Source organism: Epargyreus clarus, unplaced genomic scaffold, assembly GCF_041222505.1.
Source record: "Epargyreus clarus isolate Ecla_fem2 unplaced genomic scaffold, WU_Ecla_fem_2.2 ptg000004l, whole genome shotgun sequence".
NCBI classification, from domain to species: Eukaryota; Metazoa; Arthropoda; class Insecta; order Lepidoptera; family Hesperiidae; genus Epargyreus; species Epargyreus clarus.
In genome coordinates this window covers 11,519,724-11,543,236 of record NW_027332212.1, presented here as the reverse complement: position 1 = coordinate 11,543,236, position 23,513 = coordinate 11,519,724, and the positions used below count along the sequence as shown (strand labels likewise).

Genomic DNA, 23,513 nt, shown 5'->3' with positions numbered 1-23,513 from the left:
CTGTCCATAACGTTGATAAATAAAAACAATAAAATAAAATCGATATTTATTTTCCCATCACTAAATTATATCGAAACCTGCTATTTTTCAGTGCGGTCCGAGGTGCATTAGATCCCACATTTTATTTTACCCATAGAATCTAAACTAACTAATTTGACCAAGGGCGGTGGCAGATCTAGGTTAATCAACTCATTGTTAATAATAATCAAGACAAAAGCCGTCCATTTTATCTTATTTGGCGCCAAAAAAAGGATTTTAGTCTCCTTCGGGCGGTGGGATTTAATACGCCTCGTGCCGCCACAATGTCGGGTATAGGACGAGGTTTAAAACAACTCGTAACGCAGTAATGGAAAGTACAGAAAAATCTGTGCCGCTGGGAACGTGTTAATGATTCCATCACGAGATAATTGTTTTTGAAAGGGCCAAGCGTGCCAAACGAGGCTCGCTACGAAAATTTCAACTTCATTTAAAGCACGTTCCATTTACGTTATGGAAACGTGAAATCTGCCAAGTAAAGTGCCATTAGATAAATAATTATAAACATTTCCTGACCTCGCTGTGGCCTAACGTTTTCTAGTGATATACACTATTTTATCTATAAGGTAGGTACTAATAAAGTCTTATGTGTTTAAGGCCTAAGATCTATCTATTAAATTTTGTATTTTCAGGTTATATTGCGGGTATATGTTAGCCAAATCAACAATCAAACAAATCAGATATTCTAAACAAATCTAAATTTGTTAAGTCGCAATATTACTATTAACTATAAACAAACTAACCACGCCAAAATTAGAATAACATCATATATTTCAGAGCAACATATCATTAATCGAATAAACAACACTAATACGAGCACAAAATAGCCATTGAACATTAAACATTCCAGCGGGGGTAACCGACAAAATCTCGAGCAATAAACAAACCGATTACTCCGAGAACTCGATACACGACACAAAAAACTCGCAACAATAAAGCCGGGAATAAATAATACGAGATCTAGTTTGTCTGGTCTGTGTGGGCGCGCCGTGGGCCGTTCCAACTCGAACTTTAGATAATGCGTTGAATAATAATGCGTTGTAGGAGTCGAGCGGACCCCAAAATAAACGAAAGGTCGCGGGCTAAATGTCAAATAGAGGCACGCGAGGTCGCGGTGTCTCTGCCCCCGGGCGACTAATTGTGGCGCGACTGACGGTGGACAATCATCGAATACTTCCAGCTGGTCAATTAGTCTTTCGACAGGTATTAGCGCGTGATAAGCTGTCGTTAAACACGTTTTAGGGAGGCAGAATTAATTTCAATCACAGTTATCAATTTATTCACGTAACTAGCTACAGAATTGCTAATTCCGGGGCGGGGCGACCCACGCCGCGCCCAACTACGCGCATCTATTAAAATTTTCTCGACACCACATTTCATTGACTGTATCGGATTGACGTTAAAATTTGCTTGGTTAGCTATGAAAACCGCATTGGTTTAACTCAATGTGGCAAAGACGAGACTAGAGCTGAAGACTGGAACAGTAATGTATCAATTGTGTTGCTAATAAAATAAAAAAATATCAATTTATTATTAGTATTTTTGTCGGTAGTTAGGTATGGGGTCAGCTGTATAAATAAACGCAGGTTTTTGCTTTCCCCGCTTAGCGTCAACAGGATATCTCCAACAACATAAACACTTCCCATATCCGGGAAAATAGCGGACCCTAGCTGAATAACGGGCATAAAATGTGTTTACAAGGAAACGATTAAAACAATAAACTCCTTCCTGAACTATAAAAATATCTTTAATAGCTTTAAAAATCAAAACAGCTAACACGCGGACCCCCAAAGTGCAATTTTGTCGTTACATTGATCTCTATTTGCAATTTATGGCGAATACATTTTACATATTAACAAATAGCCTGTAATGTGGCAAGTGTATCCTGTCGGGCACTCGCAGACCGATCCATCATACTTCGCAGCTTTGAGTAGGTGTTCTGCATACCATTACATCTTGCGCTTGTCATTCTAAGACTACACATAAATTCCGCTCGGAATCTCGCCGGATTGAACCCTTAGGGGGCAAAATGTAGCTTCATTCAATTCAAATTGATGGGCAGCGATTAGAATCCATAATATGCAATTACTTTGACATAAGAAAAGAGCATAGTTCAAATACGTTGGAATGTCTGCCTACTTACGGTAGATGTAATTGAATGCGCTTACATATAATTACGTCGTCAAAACAAAAGTTGAAAGTCGAAATAATAACATAATCACGGCGATTTCGACCAGAACAAATGGCTGACGAAACCGTCACCCACTCAATGAAGCTAACGATGTTTTTGTGGACGGAAATTAGGCGTACGGCGGCACGAGTTACCAGCGGAGGTAGGGAATGTACAAGCAATTCCGAGCATTTATGCAATCGCGATACGCGGTATATTTGCATACATTTGTGAAGGATGGCGTGTGTTATTTTGTTCTTGGGATAGAGTACGCGTTGTACGGGAATCTCGGTCTTCGTTTTAACGTAATACGCGATTTATTGGCTTGTGTTTTGACGTGGATTATCTGTGCATAGTACGTTAGGGGTGTCCACTTAAAAAATATACCGATATATGTATTCGATATAAAATATCGGTACTTGACATCGATGTTTTCCGATATATCGTTTAAAAATATCGATATTTTTTAATATCGAATATTTTTTCTCAGATTTTTTTAATTTAAGATATTCGGAATTTACGAATTTAAAATGGAATAGAAATGGATTCAAAATAGAAATCATTGAGTAAAGTTTACTTCAGTTTTTTGGTATGAGTCAGCATTCGTTTTTTAATCGATCCGATATTTTTAAAATATATCGATATATCGAATGAAAACAATATTTGTCAAAAAATCGATTCAATTCGATATATCGTATAGCAAACATCGAGTAAATTCGATATATCGAATATAAGTGAATATCCCTATTAAGTACGTGCGTGTCACCGGGCGTGCGTAATCGCGACAGGTGCGCGCGACCGCAGCGGTGGATGTGGTTATGCAAAGCGCTTACAGCGTTTTCGTGTATCTTTTGTTCATTGTTTTGACATGCAGGCCGTGTTTGTGATATAATTACAAACTTTCGGCTCGCGTCGCTGGAAATTATACGAATTACGGTTGATAACCGACCTAATAGCTAGGTATTACAAGTAACCGCTATACACGTGTGGAATACACGAATAGAAGGTGCTTAAGAATGGCGACGGTCATACATATTATCATGAAATAATAATGTACTTAGTCTTGAATATATTTTCATAACAAAGCCATGTAAATTAAAAATTGATTTCAAAATTGTTTCTACCTCTATCTCGCAGACAGACAGCGGCACTTACAATCGATTTTTACTCCAAAAAATGGAAATAACAAAATCTACATTAGGCCGTAAAGCAAGATTCTCAGCTCGCAGATTAACTACTTGCATTGTAGCATAGTATTAATATGTTAAACCTGATAGCACCATAAAACAAACAAATGACGAAACAACTTACTTAAATAAAGAGAACAACGGCTCCAGATAACAATATAATCCAAAAAATAATTTGTACAAGCAACAAATTACAAAGAGGCAATCAGACTGTAGTCAGCTGTAATGACCGCGGGCGGTTCCGAAAAAGAATTTGATATAGCGAGTGATATGAAAGGGGCTATTCACGGAGCGGCAGCACAATATCGTCTACAGTCTCTACAGATAATCTATTTGGTATAACCTCACGACCTCCAACGATCGACATAACAATATAATTAAAGAGAGATCTTCGATCTGATGTGGCAGCGCATAGTTGGGTTTAAACCCGCTACGGTATACGGTTTTATGGCAAATACGTTTACTGTATCGATTTTGATACATTTTATATTCCTACGTGTATATGTTTTTGTCAGATTTTGCAATAAATATTTACAAAATATTTCCATTGTATGATTTAAGCAATTTGCGCTCAAGTTGCAATTTTATACGCTTTATCAAAACCCATCTACGAGTATCTCCAAACGCGTTTCCTCGCGCCTCATGTTGACCTCTTCATACAAAGTTGTCATATATCCATCCATTTTAAATTTCGTTCATTTTAATAAAACTCATAATAACTTTAATTAAATCATTATTTTATCATATCCCTCAAATCTCTTAAATATTAACATGTGGTTACTGTAAAACTTAGTCGTAAATCGGCGAATAAGATCCGATATAAACAGTGCTGCACCAAACCAAGTAACAATTTAGATATTGACAGATTATTTTAATTAAAAAACTACATATCGACACCTTACTTCGCCAACTTCAACTTTAATCAGCCAACTTCACTTTTTTAACAAAATGTTTTTTTTATTTATTCTGATTTCGTTCAACGCCATTTATTTTCAATTAAGGTATCGTTATATAAATGTAGTTATTGTTTTGTAGCTGTTCATAGAATATTTAACATAGAAATCTTCACCGCAATGCACCTAAGGCTCTAGTTGGCCGGCTCGGACGTATCCGTTTACTGGCCGGATGTCGATCGCTCGGAAAGGAAACGCTCATGATTGTTGCTCCCAACAAGTAATAGGTGTCATTATTTACTCGCTGTGTGTTTTACGTTCGAGATCCAAACGGTTTACGTGCGGTGAAACTCGCTTGCGATTTTATTGTCCCATAGAAATGGTCTCTATATTAGATTTCATTGGCGCTTATAAATTTTAAGAGCACGACGTACCTGTGTCCTGTGAATGGAGAATTTCTTAGAAAGTATAATAGATAGGAATTTTTAATGTTATTTATTGATTAGCCCTGACATGTTTCCTTACTGCTGAGCGAAACGCTTTGCTTTTTGTTTATATTTTTTCAAAATCGTAAACGCACTATGTGTAAAAAGAGTTCTAAAGTAGTGCATGCATAAACTATATTACTATAAACAGCATGACTAATAGAAAAATACTAATAAAAAATCATTTAATACAAAAATTAAGGCAAGTTTAACTGCATTAGTCCATCATAGTCCTTACAGGGTTGAGTTTGTATTTACATAAAACTTACATAAACTTTACATAAAACTCTACCTACGTCCGTGGACAGTTGTGATTACTTCACGTGAAGTCGATCACTTAGTAGCTATTTTTTCATTTTAATTCGAATTTCAGGGCTACTTAAAATACCTAAGATATTTAACAATAAGATATTTAACAACTGTAATTTAATTAATCTCAATGCTATTATGAACTTATAGTGAAACGAGCCCCACCTCAATTCCATAACAGCTAAACGCGCAGTTTGCGCATTGTAAACGCCTTTATGGTGTTGTAAAGAATTATCACAAAGCACGCCAATCAAATCTATCTCGTTATCAAACGCTTGATCAATTAACTATAGTTTGTGTAAAATAAATCAAGAATTTATTTTGTCACATTTTATCAGTTTAAACCCAGTACACACTTGGGCTGCAGCAACTAAGCAGAAAGCTTATAGAAATAGGAGTTACGAGGCTATGTGAGGAATTGGACATTTGGCATATTTTATGAATTCCAAAACCTGAAATCGACTGTAGGTTTTCAAAAAACCTACAGTCTGCATTGATTTTAATAGCAATGTACCTACCTGGTAATAATCGAGCAATCCACCTTATGCGTTTATATTATACATGAGATTTACATAATAACGATACATCTTCTCTCTGAAAAAGTTGTTAAAGGTGTGTGAAGAATACGAATTCGCACTTGGCCAGCATAAGCGATTGTGGCATAAATATACGAACATACACTCGGAAAGAAAACGTGTCTAATATTGGGTTAAGAATATAGCTAATAAGACCAAAATATGGTTATTACGCTAAAGAAGCCGTACTACTATTTTAGTTCGTTATGTACAGATTCTCATTAAAGTAACATTTTATTCATTATTCATTGTTTATAAAAGCATAACCACTGCCATTTCGCTACAACTACAACTAGACAATAACCTGTCCTAATCAAAATCGAGTTCGTACAACAACGGGGCCTTGTTAGACAATAACTCTATCTGTACTCCAATTTAAAATTGTAAATCGATCTAATTATCAGCGGTCTCGAATCAAACTGACCGGTACACCTCATTTAGTATCCGGGACAAAGCGTCCAGCGAGATGGTATCGCCGAGTGGGTGATAAACTTGGGGCACGGCTTCGTCTTGCGTCATGCGACTCGGAGATTATCACTGGGTGTTACTGATAGCATTGCTAAAAAGGCTTTGTATCTCTGCTCCTGATTACATAGTAGATTGATTGTAATGTTTATTCAGGACAGCTAATTGAAACAAAAGAGGAAAAAGAGTATTTAAAAAAGCTTGTTTTCGTATCAGGCTTTCGAAACATTTTTTAATTCAGAAACCATAACAATATTCCTGCAACATACATAGATACATGAAGTAAAAATTCTTCTGTATTCATGTCAGGTGTTTAAAACATTTCAGTTTCTGAAACCTTTGTTACTTCTTTATTCTTCACAGGTCACGTAACGGGATCGTTAAGTAATCCCAATCGCATATTTATCTAGTAAAGTTATTTACAAAGCTTATAAACTTTACACTTGTTAGTGTTTATAGTGTGTATTGATAGGTAAAATTTATGTATAAGTCTGTCCTTATGTTATGATGACATATCATACTTAAATATTCCACAGCATCAGAGTTATAATAAAATGTAAAAATCCAGGAAAATGCTCATCACATGGAAGTCTTAAAGGAGAGGCAGTTTCTAATTGCAAATTGTCCTTGTATTTTGACAATAACTAACAATTAGATCAAATCACATTCAAAAACTTTATCAGCTTACCATAACTTATACTAAGACTTATACCCATAACTGGTCTATGATACCCCAGCTATAGTAGGAAGGTGAAAACGATGCAACGTTTGATACGGCTGTCAAATGGAAACGAAGTGGGCCGCCGTTGCAGCCGGTGTCAGAACTAATGCGACAGCTCACGCAATGACGCGAATTATGGCCTTTTGCGTAATGTATTTCCATAGCCTTTGTACTGATATGATCATGTGCATTGAACCGTTAAAATTGGGTAAGATAAGCTATATAAACCTTAGAGAAAAGAAAAACTGGTAAAGGTAATCACAAAAATATGCAACATTAAGATATTTAAACTGTATGATTTTGCGCAAATAAATAATGGGGTAATGCTGCTGACATAAACATTCTATAATAAAGCAATATACTTAAAATAAAATATTTTTGATTCTATTTCATTTTATTTGAATATATCACGTATTTATTATGTTCAAGACAATATCGGTGACTTATAAATAGAAGAAAATTACGTACCGTTAAGCAGCATTAATACCGCAGCACGGCATCGCAAATTGAGAAACAAATATCATATTAAACTTACGATTAACGATCGTGTCGAAGGTACTTGAATGTTTTAATATTAATATTATATCATAAAGTTACTACATCTAAAGTTCTAGTTTTAATTACTAATTATTTCAATTATTTGAATGTTCTAGCACCCGTAAACCTACTAAGGAACAACCGTATCGCAATTTAAGCGAATGAGTAATTTACCTTATACGTAGATTGGGTTTCCGTGCAACTTGTAAAGCCTAATGTAGGATTTGTACCTATCAAGCGCTGGACAGCGCTTGTAAGCGCTATGTAGCGACGCAGCGATCCAATATTCCCATTAGAGAGTACGTAAATGAATAATTTAGTGCGCTGCTACAGCCGCATACAGTTTCTTAGCTCGCGTCTCATTAGGTAACATGAGGTAGTTGTTTTGTGGGGTAAATAAAATAGAATATAAAGTGTTTTGTAACATCGAATGGAGCAGGTAAATAAGTTCAGCCATTTATGGGCATCTACTAAATTTCCGATATTTGATTCTTAAGCCATTGTTTGTACATAACATAATACAGAGCTCTAGTCTAGTCAAAACTGTAATAATCAACGAACACCGTCGTATATTTTATGTTACGTTAATTTTCTGTTTACAGCCAATTCTAAATTCAAATAAATACGATGATAACCCGCAGTATCCCTGCACACGCAACCATTACCTCTATACGAAACTCGCAATTACATTACACACACTATCTCGTAGCAAACCCGCTGGCCGATACAGATTAGACGTTTATCTTTATTAAGAGCTATAGAGGGTTAAGTAACACAATAAATTAACGTAGTGGGTACTAGGCACGGAGATTGCGGCGGGTGCATTATAACTTGCATCGTTATTAGCCGAACAAGGCCGCTTTCATCCGATAACTGGTGCGGTGGCAGAATTCATGGGCCTTATAAGGCACGCACGCGGATACGCGCGGCTGGAGTGACCATTATTTTGCGATAAGCGGATTAGTTCGCTATCGGCTGTCGATGCTGACAAATTTAAGGTTTAAAAAAGGCATTCAGTAAGCACATAAAAGGTCAAAAACTGTAGCATATTGCAGTAGCGTAGCAATGTTGTGGCTAGTCTAGAAAAATACAGAAGTAAACAGCTGAAAAGGGGCCCAATGCCCTTATAAATCCTAGTAAAATTTGGTTATGAATTGCATAATGAAGGTTTTGGAAATTGCTAAGATACAACATAATACACTTTTCAGATATTTTTATTTGTTTACTCACTTACGTTTTTTACGGAGATAATACTCCGTCAGAAGTCATTTCCCACATCAATCACACATCCCTGATATTCAGATATTACTGCCTGCTTCTGCTCCCAATGCAGCAGTAAATTTTAAATTAATGTCACGATTCTATAAATTAAATTGCAATTAAGGTGCAGGTGCAAAATTACAATTTAAAGACGAATAGAGAACAGAATAGAATAACTCTTAAGCAACACAAAACGTGGTAACCCCACAATAACAAGACCGTATCTCATCGCGGCGCTGCGACAAGATATCTCATGCGTTCGTTTCTATGTTTCGTTTGTTTGTTTGTTTGTTGGCTCGTTGTCGTACACATGTTGAATATGCATGAGATACGCTTTGAATTATTGTAACTCTTACGTGGTAATTCCGCTGGTAATGTGACGGCGGCTATCCGCCGATCGTCTAGTCTCGTGGTTTGCGGTAGTTAATGCGATCTTATAAGCGTTTAGATTTATTTGTAGGGTTTACGATTTTCTTATTGGTCGATTTAGTTCATTTATAACATAAGCTCAAAGTTTTTAATATTGACTTATGAGTAAAGTAAATCGTTTGTTATTCTTAACAATGTTAGTGTTCAAAGCATTTTATCAATTTGCTATAATAGCATAGCGATGCAGAAAACAAAAGAAAGATTTTCTACCAATTCTAAATCGATATTTATAGCGTGCTAAGTCGGTCGATCCACAATCCGCTAAATAATAACGGCTATTGTCAATTCAAAAACTAACAATCGCCTGGCCTGACTAAATCTACAGAGCACAATATGAAAGGCCATTGGAAATATGAACAAAGTTTAGACCGCGATAATGATCCGTTGTAATGCCGCGCACTTTCCTCAACTCGCCGCGAGAGGGCGCGCCGGCACGCGACCGCTACTCGTTCATTGCTAGCGACGTCGATGTTTTATCTGTGATATCGATAAACGTTTACGTCAAAAACTAATTTGAACTATCCATAGATTATAAAGCTACTGATCTCATTATTCAATTACAGTATTGAATTTATTATGATAAATCTTTATATAAGCTTATATTCTGACATTAAAATGTTCATTTCTATATGATTTCAAAAACGTTAAAATATTCAAAACGAATCTTAAACTTCTACAGAACGTTAGAAACTATCGAAATGACGTCATAAGATTTTTTTTCTTTTAAAATGAACACGCAGAGATGTGATCGGCACCATGAAAACTAAATTAATTGAATTAGACTTCTATATTTATATAGCAAAACGTATGCATTATGAATGGTTTGTTTATATATTACCCTACTTTTCTTTTTATTATATATTCTTATATCGATACAGGTCCATCACAACACTAGGCGTCGGTTTACAAGTGGCACGAGCGCGATGCTATCTAGCCGCCGATGATACAACTAGATTGTTGCGCTGCAGCCGATATCCCCGCTATTATAGATATAGCTGTAGTCTGTACCTACCTTTATAATTATTGTGTACTTAATCATAGATACCGTACGACTGCCGTTTTCTTAGCTATTTTTGGTTGACTGATTTCTCTTAATCTATCTATGTACATTATCAGTGTTCGTTGGTAATATTTAGGTGTATTAAAAAATAAATTCAACATTATTTTGGTATCATTATAATTAAGGAATTATTAAATGCAAAAAGATATTTAGTTTACTTTAAGAATAAAAAGAAAAAACACGCCAACTCTACACGAATAAGAAAGAATGAATCATACTAACTATAACATTGAATAATCTTAGCATCGGATAAATAAACTAACTAAACAAACACAAACAATATAAAAATCATTCAATCATAAAAAGTTTTTTCTAGTATTTAATTTTATTTCATTTGTGGTCTCGCTAAAAACCATCCACACTTATACACTTGAGTTTATCATCTTCATAGGCTTATACAAATAGAAACAAGTATATCTTATAATCTCTTTAATCAAACAGACCTCGAGAGTAACTCTACCACAAAAATATACTCGAAGAGTCAAATAATGTCGTTGAAGTCTTTTACGCGGCGGATTTAACTACCAATAAAATCTCCCTTTTGAGATTTACTCAGGGAGATTTTATATTATATGATTTTATATTGTTGTATTTTAGATTTTTGTTTGTATTTTATATTGTACGACTAAATTATGGTTTAAAGTCTTTTAAAGTATACTACACACCTATTTTCTAATAACAGCAGTGTTAAACGCTGCTGTGTTTTGGTTTGAAGGGTGTGGTAAGGGAGACATACTTTTCCGAGGCGTTCCAGGTTAGTCCTTAGGGGTAGCGGCGCATCTGTGGCCGACCTCAAATAGAAATATCTAATCCTATCTGGGGTTGATTACAGATGTCCATGAGCGGCAGTAGCCGCTTATCATCAGGTGGACTGCATGCTCGTCTGTTACTTATATTAAAAAAATAGGAGACACATTACTTTTAAAACTTTGAGCGTATGACATTATAATGGATTTTAATAGCGAAGGCAACGAAATGAAAAAATAATATTCTTGAGAATTCGTCAATTCTCGAAGGCGTCAATACCAACTTCATGCTGTTTGTGAGATGATATCCGTCCCTAAAAGTGGTAGTAATGGCTCGATGATGACAGTACATGAAGTAGTAACCTATTGGTGTTAACAAAACGCTAGTAACGGGCGGTCCAGTGTTTGCTTAACGGTGCTTTGGTTACTTGCGGGAACTGATCATAAAGATGCTGTGGTATGTGACGAGAAAAATAAAGAATATACGGACTCTGGCCAGTTGTAAAATACTATATAGGTACTTGTATAAAAGAAGATAGGTACGCTCTTTTAGTATATCAGTGACCGAACTTCACTAATGTAATTCAAGATGTATCTACTTTACCAAAAAAAACAAAAAAAAAAATTCAAATTCATCTATAATTGCATCTTTTGTTTTATTGAATAAAAGCCACAAAGCGTTTAGTACCTATCATAATATATTTTTACTCGTAAATATAGATATATTTACTAATTCAGGTGCATTAGGTACTATGTTTTGTGAAAACTTGCAGACCTTAGAAAAACCAAAAGTAATAAACTCATACTTCATATTTGAATATTACTAAACAAGCATTGGAGAATAAGGTTATATATTGCAGCCTATAAAATACAGTACACCATCTAATCGAAGTGAAATTTTAATTAATATTTTCTATGTTGATCGTACGTAGTCCGAGCCGAGCGGTCATTCTCTCCGGCCGGTAACAGCAAGCACTTCAACCCGCCAATAATTAACCGGAGGCATTAAATAACCTCCCGTGACCTCCCTGTTTAATTTAAGGCACCACACCTAAATCAATTAAGGTGCTACTAATGCAAATATGTTAGGAAGCGGGTTGCTATTATGTCGCAGATACCGATATGTAGAGAAGATATGTATGTATGTATGTATGGTCAACTTGGATATATATCCTAGCACTGGATATAAATTGCAGGAATTTGAAAGATGACTGACTATTTTTCTTATTACTGGATAATTGTTTTTTTTTAATATATAATATAGGAGTACCAGACGAGCACGCAGTTCACCTGATGGTAAGTGGCTACTGCCGCCCATGGATATCTGTAATCAGCTCCAGATAGGATTAAATATTCCTACCTGAGGTCGGCCACAAATGCGCTGCTACCCCTGAGGACTAAGCTGGAACGCCTCGAAAAAGTATGCCTCCCTTACCACACCCTTCAAAACGGAACACAGCAGCGCCTAACACTGCTGTTATTAGGCAGAAATAGGTGTGAAAATAGAAATTGTTGAAGGCCTGTAACTGTTAGCTTAAACCAAGTTTTACCACGTTTTTCAGCGTACATTTTATTTGAGATATATAAGACTATTAATTATAGTTAGATACTATCAAATAAATCCCAAGCAAATAGAACTCCAAATGATCAATGAGTTTAATTGAAATTGCCATAGTTAATCAATTAATGTGCGGTTAAAGTAAATACGCACTGCGGACTGGCGAACGCCGCATCTGTGCGTTTACAGATAAATTATGATCAGTCTGCAAGGGAAGCTATTATAAGCATAAGATTCACGGTAAGTGCACAGATAACAAATGTCTTTCATAGTACTTACACTACGATAGATTAAGTATTAGCTAATCTGTACCCTTACCAGGAGTTTTTACGTTTCGACAAATATGACTGTTTTGGTATTTGTTTACGTATTTACCCATACAATTTCTAATCAGCGCCCCTAGCGGATTGTGTCAGAACTTGGAATTTGTATGGGCCAAGGGTACAGTCAGCAAGGGAAGCTATTATAAGCATAAGATTCACGGTAAGTGCACAGATAACAAATGTCTTTTCATAGTACTTACACCGCAATAGATGAAGTATTAGCTAATCAGTTACCAACCCAGAAATAACACTGAATTACCTACATTACATTTGCAATTCATTTTTAAATTAGGAGTGACTGTTGGGTAATTTTTAGTCTATGATTATCTAGTTCTAATGTAAGGTTAAAAAAACATGTGTTATAACAATAGGAATTAGATTGTTACATGTTACAACACAGTTTCTTACAGTAGCGGCTTAGATAAAATATACCTAAGTATTACGTAATTGACACATAACATTAAATTAGATATATCTCAATATAATCAGATCGATCAGAAATGATTATCAGTTTAAAACTTACTATTGTTCTCCGTACACCACTGATTTCACTTGATGTTTTTATTAATAGGTCTTTAAGAAGATAATTACTTCGAACATAAGCAGTTAACCGAGTTTTGACTTGCATTGTAACAGTAGCCATTCAAACGACTACAAAATCATTATCTCTAAAGGAATCGCAATTACATTAATCTCCAACCAACTAATTACCTTCTATAAGAGATATCGCAACACCGGCATTCTTAGAAACCGTCCATTATTCCAATAAGCTCATGTAAGGCTTTAATACTATATAATGGTTGCATTGCTCAAACATCGCTGGCATTGTGTTAGCTAACCAACGTAAGATGGACCATTGAAATATTCTCCGACGAAAGTACCACGAGAAAAGTTGGAGGTCAATCTAACTAGGCGATTACAATGCGCGAACATCTCAGACTGGGCGGTTTCGATTCGAGTTAGTTCGGGCGCGTTCGTTATCGTTCGGGTGGTTAGACCCCGCCCACCTGCGCACGCGCATTCTCTGTCCTTGTCTTACCATAGGATTAGAATCAGTCTGTCGCACACGTCCGCGGCGTACACACGCCACTCCCACAGTTGTGTTAGGTTATTTTCCAATTATGTGGGAGCTTTTTGCGCTCGCCGATGCCCACGATGATAAGCTTTCTATTTTAATAGCAAAATTGGTGCTATAAGCTGTATTGGTAGAGCTGCACCAACAAATGATTTACACGGACCTAACTATGGGTCATTTAGCATAAACTAGGAATAATAAAAACATTAGGCACGTTTAACGTTGTAAAACTAAATAAATCTAATAGACATTGATATCATAATTCGTTCATATCAAGTTGATTTTATACTTAAATTCTCTACATTTGTTTATTATCAAAGCCAAGTTTTATTTAGCCTATTAATTAAATGAAGGTAGGTACACAAAATCATAAGCTATACAATTGGAACAAATAATGTTGGAACAAATATTGTAACTGTGCAGTTGTTTTAAAATTGATAGATGTAATGATAATACCTAAATAAGTATAATCAATTCGATCTCGATCGAAACTTACAAAAATAGTACAGAATTGTGAATGTTCTAGGTCACAATGATCACGACCATATTATAGACCATATCCAATTACCTATAAGTATTGTAAATATGACTACCGAGTTGAAATTCGGTACCATATTTTTGATTTTATTTTTATTTTGATACTAGCTCACCCGGCAAACGTTGTGTTGCCATATAAATAAAAAAATGTTAAGGGTGAACAACCCTGAATATGCATATAAAATTTGGTGAAAACCGGTGAAACAGTTTCGAGGGAGAACGGTAACTAATATTGTAACACGAGAATTTTGTATATAAGATTAATAAATAAATAATAATACCCTCTGTAACCAACTGCATATGGAATTGAGGTCTTATCGGAAGTCAGTAATAGATGGGTGGGCACTCTTGAGGACTAAGATGATTACTTCATGTCAAGTCACCCGCCATACACATACTTCCACCGTAACGCAAGTTACAATACCTTTCAGAACCATTCTAATTCTACAATTTTTCAATTACTGACATACAGGAAAAAATATTCCTATAAACAACATTAAACTTGCTTAGATATTAAAACTAAATAGTTCAATCGTAGTACTATCACGGTTGTATTTAAGGAACTCTTTATTGCCTCTAAGTAAGAGGAATATGAAGCTTCCCGACTTACTCCTCGTGTATCACGAGCCTTAAGGGATTTTATTTAAAACTGATATCTAATAAATATCTCGATAGTGCAGTTCATCAAGTTACCCTTTATGTCGAAACTATTTACAGTTGTGATCAATAAAAATATATATATTGATTGTTTGATCTTACCTTCATTTTTATGGTTCTGATTAGGTATTACCATTACACATTACAAATATTATTCCTAACTTATTTTTCATATCTGTTTAAATTTTAAAACAAAAATAATACCAGCCAATCATTTTAACGCAGAACGTCATTTAAAGAGTACACTCTACCTAATTATAATAACCTGTGAAATGCAATAAAATGTAAAAGTACTTTTATGGAATGGACCCGGCTATGGCATATGAATCAGCATGATTCGAAGCATCTCTGTACGTGAGCAATTATATTCTGTACTCACGCAACTAGTAGGTACCGAAAGAAAGAATTACAGCAGAATATGTACACAACAAAAAAAGAAAGAAGGAAAAAAGAATGTTAATATTTGGAACGATATTCAGGAAAAAAAGAATTATGTAGAAGAAATTATTCGGAATGATGTTCAAATTGGTCGTAGTTACCTAAATAATAACTTTTTGCAATCAATGTTTTTAGAACTTGAAACTGTTGATGTTGGCTGAGTATAATTTTTTACATAGCCATCGTTTACCGAGTAGCAAAAAAATCTGTCAATTTGACAAATAAGGTTATTATTTTACAGATAAAAAGTTTTATAATCATTTCGTCCAAAGTATACAAGGTATTTAATATATTTTATATATTGGTATGACACCGAAAAATCTCTTAACTTTATTTTTGTACAAATAAATGTATGAACCATGCCACGAGACTTTCTTAAAGCGACACGCCACTACTACAAAGTAAAAGTTAGAAAGCATCCAAGAGCAAAAAGACAATCGAAAAAGAACTCCGAGAAGCTCGTGACCCCTTACCTCTTACTAAAAATAAGAGACAAAGAATGGCGACCGTCTCGAATATAATTACGGAACGCACTGCCGCTAACCGTCAGCTCTAAATATAAGCCAGTGCATCCATGCTTTGAGTTAATAGCAATCTTTACAGTATAATGCGGCCGTCTAGTGATGCTATCGCTCTAATTATTATCGATGTCGATAGTTATTAATTTAATTGCACCACGCATGTAACCTACACCATAATTACATGTGTATCGGTGGTATTTTGAAATTTTGCTTAGATTTATTAACCGTTTTTTCGCTATTGACGAGAATCTTTGTTGGACCAATCAAAAAACAAATTGTAAAAAAGGTGTGAATACGTTATAATATTAAGCTTAGAATGAGTGTTATAATCTGCTTTCACGCTCCGCATTCACGCTAGGATATTAATTTGCCAATAAAACTTATTTACGTTTCGTGTGCAATCTCGGCCGCACTCGGAGGTCATGAAAACGGCACTCGTTATTAACGGCTGGCCTACCGCCCATCGATTGCACCTGCAACAATAAACGAGGCGCTATAACTCCGCTAGCCGGCTGTCGTAATTTATCGACCGGCGCATCACTAGCCGGGAGCAAAGGTTCCACAGAGGGCGCAGGCATCAATTTGCGCGCGGTAGCAGCCGCGGGCGCCGCGCCGCCCCTGTCATTAGCCCCCGCGCCCACTCCCCGACCCCCAGGGGAACATACTTTAACCTTTTTTGCTCCCCTACAACCTGTTCGCGGGATGCGGCTGCTGTGGCTACACGGGCGCAATTTAAACATCGGTTCATGGCCACGGGCGATACGCAGTATCTGTAACCTGTTAACTATACGGCCTACGTAAATGCCACGTTGCTCGGACGTATTTAAACTTATCGCTCGCGGACCTCGCCGGTGTTGTGGTCTGGACACAGAATTACCTCGAGACGGTATTCGACCAACAATGCGTTTTGTTCACCAAAAAACGATAATAGCCACTTTTCAAGCGATCCCGCGAATCACCTATCGGCGCTGTCATCTTGAAAACAATTTAAACACGCTCATTTTGGTACACAATAGGCCTTTCTAAGATTTTTTAATGAATAATAACGCTACGTTGATAGTCAAGTTTAATTAATACGTAATACGCGTCGACGACCGCCACCTACTACCCGCATTGATTTATTTACATTGTTGATTGGATTTGAAATTATTTCCCGCCTCTTTGCAATATATAGGGAGCATGAACATTAAAACCCTGTACCGAGTTTAGAGAAGAAAGTTTATCGAACTATTTTATATCATCATTCTGTTCTGTAGGAATAAAAAATCTCCATGATTTTAAAGTGTAGTGTAATTAACTACAGCTGTAGTGAATTAGACAGAAAATTGTTTCTATATTTACTCAACGCTCGCTATAAGACATATTCAAACCTTTTCTCAAGTTGATTTCTGAACACAGAGACTTATTTTATTTTTATAGAATCTCGCCAAGAACAAAAAATAACCTGTGTAGCCCCTAATTTTGATGTCCAATTAAACAATTTTCTCCAATATCATTCCGTTTCTTCAGTCGAAGCTCGGGTCACTTCTGACCCCGAGGCACTGGCATTAGAGTCCCGAAACGATTCCACATCTCCGTAACCCCTATTAAACTTAAACATGCCCCCAAACCACATCGTCGAAGGTTACACGGGTCAGACCGACCCTTTGTTCCTCTTTAATTCCGACCAACCTCGGAGCGATTGAATTTTCTCGCAACGCGCTTAAGTGGAGCGGCTATCGATTTGCATAAAAATAAATTCGCTAGATCGGAGAGCACTAACGGCTATCTAAAGGAGCAAAATGAGTCCCGCAAATTGACCTGTCCTTCAACGCAACCGGCGGGCGCCGCCGACCTGTCGCTGCCGCTAAATAATTCCGTTCCCATGAGCTAGCTACTAGCTATCTCACTTTAATTATTCATAGACTTTTTTATAAGCCATCACTTTTTACCGCTCGGCGGCCGGCCGCTTATTTCTCGGAGCTATATAAAATTAAAAAATAAAATAATCGAGAGCCGGCGCAATTTAAAAAAGGAATACGTCGGATGACACGGATCGAACTCCGGGCAAATGTCGCGCGGTAAAAAGTGGTCAAGCGTGAAGGTGGAGGGGGGGGGGGATTGGAGGAGATGGCAAGAGGGGAGTTCAGGACGTCACGTAGGCGGCGCGCTTTTTGTCAACGTTCCCGCCGAGATGACAGGTCGCTGGACGCCGCGACCCGCGCGCCGGCGAATCGTCTTGATACTCGCGACGTGCTTCAACTCTTTTGTTACATGACACTTTTTTATCACTTGCGGTGGCACTTCTTCGAGTAACATCGACGGTGGGGATATAATTACAGTAATGGAGCATTGCACTATAGCTTGGTAGAATTTATACTGTCAGATTAGTATAATATACTTACCTACTACGGAATTGGCCAAAGCAATTACGTAATTACGAAATTACAGTAGCTTCAATAGTAAGCATTTATAAACATAACTGTGACCGCCCATTAGATTTGATTTGAACTTTTTGGACTAATATTATTTTAAAATTTATTATCGAAAAAAACATCTTTGGTTAACAAATGACATATTAAAACTTACTTATTGGTATACGTATCATATGCCTAAAACAAAAAAGAACTACACTGCAGGAATCTTTTAATTAAAATCCAAACCTAAATTATCTAAACGCATCGTGCGCAGTACCCGCTTGCGTGACACCGCAACAGGTGCTCTCGTGAGCTGCCTCCGAAGTGCCGATAAACTCTTGAAACTTTGAGAAGCTCTATACTTAGCCCATGTTAATATTCTTTATGATTTAATAAGATACTCCGACGCGATCGTGCTCTTTGAGAACACTCACGTTGAATATAAGTTTTAATTGGCAGAGCTTTTTTCTGTAGCTCTGTTTTTATTAAACGATTAGGAGACTTGTTTTATTTGTAAATTTCTTATCTGTATTTGCTACTGACAATTGATTTTATATCAAATATCATATTTTCCGATGTAATATTGTAGTTATGACCTTTGTAACCATTGCTGATAAACTGCCTTAGGTATAGCTTAACTATCTATCAAATTCGTTCTAAAGAATTTTTAAAGTAAATCACGAAAGGTCCTTAATACACAAATAAAACGATACGACTATACTCATTTATAGGAAATATCACGCTATAAGCTACATAGAATATTTGTATACATAATTGTAGATATTTAACCTAATCTAATGTCTACTAAAGTTTTCTTAACAAAAAATCTAACAAAAAAAAATTGTCCACAGAACTTCCGCGAGCAAAGGATCGATGGGTCCGGGCTGCCGCTGCTAACAGAGGAGCACCTGACCGGCATGCTGCAGATGAAGCTCGGGCCAGCGCTGAAGCTCCGCGCGGTGGTCTCCCGGCGGCTGGAGCCGTGCGCGCAGTGCCAAGCCGCTACCACCGCCCTGGCCGCTTCCACCCCCCGGATAAACGGAGCCGCCCTCAAGCCAGAACCCAGGAGCAACACCACTAGCCCCAGTTAGGACCCGACTTCCTCAGCTCTTTCACTGGTTACAAAAGTATTCGAATTTGTCCACGTATAGAATATTCCATTCTGAGTGGGATTGAGTCTTGAAAGCACAAATCTGTGTGCAACGTAAACATATTTTCTAAACTTTACAAAAAAATATGAGGGTTAACGAACTGATTTTCAGTATTGATCAGGTGATTGTTAACATAGAGAATAAGAAGAACTACAAATTAACAGATAAATTAAAAATGCACACTAAAATTTTTAACAATCAAGCATATGACTCGTATTCTCTGTGATAGCAAACACGTGAATTTTTGATATTTGTAATAAATCCATTTTAACTATCAAGGGAAATCAGATTAACCGTTAAATTTTAACTGAAAATAATAGACTCAAACCAGTGATAATAACAGAGCATTATCCAAACTACGCAATCTTAAGTTGGTTATCGAGTACCAGTATACTTTCAGCCAGTGACGTTTAACACTATTTCATAGATAGAAAATGTTTATTTTAAACCTACTAGTTAATGTACCTTAACTAAACTTAGTCATCGTATCCACATTTAAGTCTTCCTGTTTATAGATTTTGCATTTAGTTATTACTTAAGGCGCTTAAGAGTTACTTAGCGAGTTTAAGATGTTTTTCAATGTAAATATATAGTTATATATGTTGCCGTCCAAATAATTATTCAACTAGACAAAACTAAATTTCGATATAAAAGTAGTTTTTTGTATCGAATCTTGTCTTACGGAGAGATATATTCGGTGCTAATCGACCCTGATAGGACTAATTAAATATATAAAGAACTGTAGATTTTATTTGTACATAAAAGCCTTGTTGTATAAAATACTTAAATATATTTGAGGCTACTATTGTCTACACTTAACATACAGGGTCACAAAGTTAAAATCTTTTGTATATAACATTATACAATGATGTATAGTCGCATAGATGTATGTGTACGTCTGTTTATACAGCATTTATTTATACCACACCTGAAGAAAGCTCAGTATGATACCTTTTACAGTAACGTTTAGTGTAAACGTATACGTAGTATAAACATTGTAATCTTTTTATAATTTATGAACAAAGATCGAGCGTCTAATGTATTCTACAATTTGTAAATAATTATACACTTTTAACGAATTATAATTATTGAATTATATGATGTATAATCATAATTATAATTTCAAAAATTAAGACAGTAATACAATATTAGAAATAGAATAATTTGTTTCAAGCGTCAAAACCGCTCGATCTTTCAGAGTAAATAAATCCCGAATTGCATAATATTTTTGTAAATCTGTTTAAATGACAAGTAATTTGTAAATAATATACATGGTTTTCTGTAGTTATGGTGTATCGTGCTAGTTAATGTTCAAGCTATGGTAGAAGTACGGTTTACCTGTGGTAATCTCCTTAATTGCCAAAATAGTATATTCATCAATACGCAGAGACAAATCAGTTATTTAGTGTTACTAATAGAGTAGATTATACAGGTTACTGAAGTAATGTTCTCCACATACATCCATTTATTTTAAATTCATATATAAAGAAAAATATTAAATTGTCATAAACTTTTAAGTGTATTATTTCCAAACAAATAACGTTATTAATTTAATTAATCCAATTTAAATGTATACATTAGTAAATATAATAGATACTTTTCTCTTAACATTTTTTCAGTAACCTGTAATCATAAATATAAAATAACAATCAATTCCCAAAACAGTTACTTTAGTGTATTGTACTTAGTATATATTTTGTTATAACTTGTAGCGATTTTCGGAATTGATTGTAAAATAGATAATGTGAAGTATATTTGAACTAAGGTGCTAATTTCGGTGGTAATAAATAATGAAGAACTTGTCCTATAGAGAACTTGTGCCTTCCTCGGTCTTCCTATACGAAAATGAATCAATTAAGTAAATAATTTATAAATATTCGTCTTCAAAAGTATTACGGTTCTACGCTTTAAATCGGACGATAATAATACAATAATAATTTAGTTGTAAGATAATTACGAATTTGTTGATAGGTGATTATTATTTTAATAATTTTAGATATTGATATCACAGCTTTTGTTATTTTTAACTAACGTATTTTATTTCGGACCAGTGACTTACGAATATTGTGTATTGAATGGCGAACGTGTATTAATGACAATAATATGAATGTGTGGGATCAAATTTAATGCAGTGTTTGTGGTACCTGTCGGATTTTAGAGTACCTACCATGATATATAATATGTTAATATTTTGTCATCTTCGCAATTTTGGAGTATTATAACGTAATAGGACAGTGCCCAGTTATGTAAATATTGTTTTGGTACGCCATTTGATAAAGGTGCGATTATAAATTACTTTCTACAGTTATACATAAGAAATAGAAGAAAACTTATCAGGTGGCGTATCTTTTCCACTATTTAGAAACTCTATTTAGAAATTTGTGTTGATAAAACCAAGGGCTCTGTGTTTGTAATACGTATAATATTCATTAAAATACATTACTCCATCCTAATTATGTTTGTTACTTATCGACCGCTCACATATAAATAAATTATTACATACAAACTTAAGCTTATTAGAAAATCCCAACTTTATTGTACTTTATTTACATTAAATAAATTTTACACATAGATAATTTTTACATTAAATCGAAAATATATTCTAAAGCTACAAACCTAATGTTTTGGAAGTAATGTCTGTATTATTTATTTATATGTGAGCGGTTTTGGCACTTATCTCATGTAGCGGTTATTATCACATACGTCTCTATTTGGTCAAAGTACTTATTAGTTATATGGAAAGATAAGGATGGAAATAAATATGCTTTGAAACGTTTATCTGTACGTTTGTATGAATTGTTTATTTATTTTATATTGTAAGTATCAAAATGCACAAAATTATTAAGTTCACTGAAATTATTACTAACCCGTATACATTTTAGAAAGAAATATCACAAAAGTATTCTTTATTAATTTACAAAAATTTTTTTTTTAGTAAAACCGCTTCATGTGTAAAGTGCCTTATTGTGTAATTGTGTGTAATAATTTAGTCACTCGTCACTTCCCTGAGACACGTACCTAGGTACTTAGTTAACGATAGCTTTGTTTAGCGTTAATCGCGGATCGACAATCCGATTTTAAGTATTTATGTGGAAAGAATAAAAACGACGATTTATTTGAAACTTCACGGTTGTTTTATTGTTACCCGATTGCTTTGTAAATGTTAAACAAAAATAAGGCACTACATATTTCTATGTTCTGGTCTAAGGGTGAAAAGCAACTAACTTGAATATTGACGCTGTGTGATGGAAAATATTCTGAATTGCTGAACGAATATTTGAGGTTGATAATAGTATGCACAATGTCCGATTATACTAAGGTATATAAAATTATGAGAATGCAATATTTTGATCTCTATATATGAAATCTATACTAAGCTGAAGCCGAAGACCAAAATGTTCTCGGGACCAAATGACCAAAGTGGTAACGGAATTCCTAATTCATTCCGTTACCATTTTGATAGTAAGTAAGGTATAGTAAGTTATCGTCTGCGCCAAACTGCTAGTCCGCTCTGAAGTTGTTGCAAGCAAGTGTAGTCATACAATTAGCTATGGCGACGCTGTTCATTCCTATATTCATGCTATAGCAGTTTTACGCGGACTTTAACACAAACCTCAGTAACACTATGTCAGTATCGACCCTTTGGCTTAGCACGCATTGCGGTTAAACGCAAGCGAAACAGAAAATAGCTGAAAACGGATACGAACACGCACTGCGGTTGGCTTTTGGATTAATTTTATTTCAGTACCATCATGAATTTCTAGCGAACAGCGTGTATTGTGGCATTTGTTTTAAAATCAAGAAATAAAAAGTAGACAATGCAGCCGCCATAAATCTGGGTAAGTACGTCCATCGACTAATCAAAGACATAAAAAGATGGTTTTGCAAAAGGTGGTCCAGTATCTGCAACATGAAGATACTATATTTCGTAAGACACATCACACATAACAATAAGAAAACAAGTGAAATTATTATTGGAAAATT

At 35.4% G+C, this 23,513-nt stretch overlaps 1 protein-coding gene across 2 annotated transcripts in view; it reads left to right on the top strand.

Annotated features, from left to right (window-relative positions):
- LOC140757563 (uncharacterized) overlaps window positions 1-22,654 on the top strand; it is a 234,764-nt gene extending 212,110 nt beyond the window's left edge. For both annotated transcript variants that reach the window (XM_073093329.1, XM_073093328.1), the window contains one exon: window positions 19,230-22,654. In XM_073093329.1, the coding sequence (XP_072949430.1) occupies window positions 19,230-19,469 (240 nt within the window). In that variant the 3' untranslated portion in view covers window positions 19,470-22,654. The remainder of the gene's footprint in view (window positions 1-19,229) is intronic.
- Window positions 22,655-23,513: the final 859 nt, after the last annotated feature.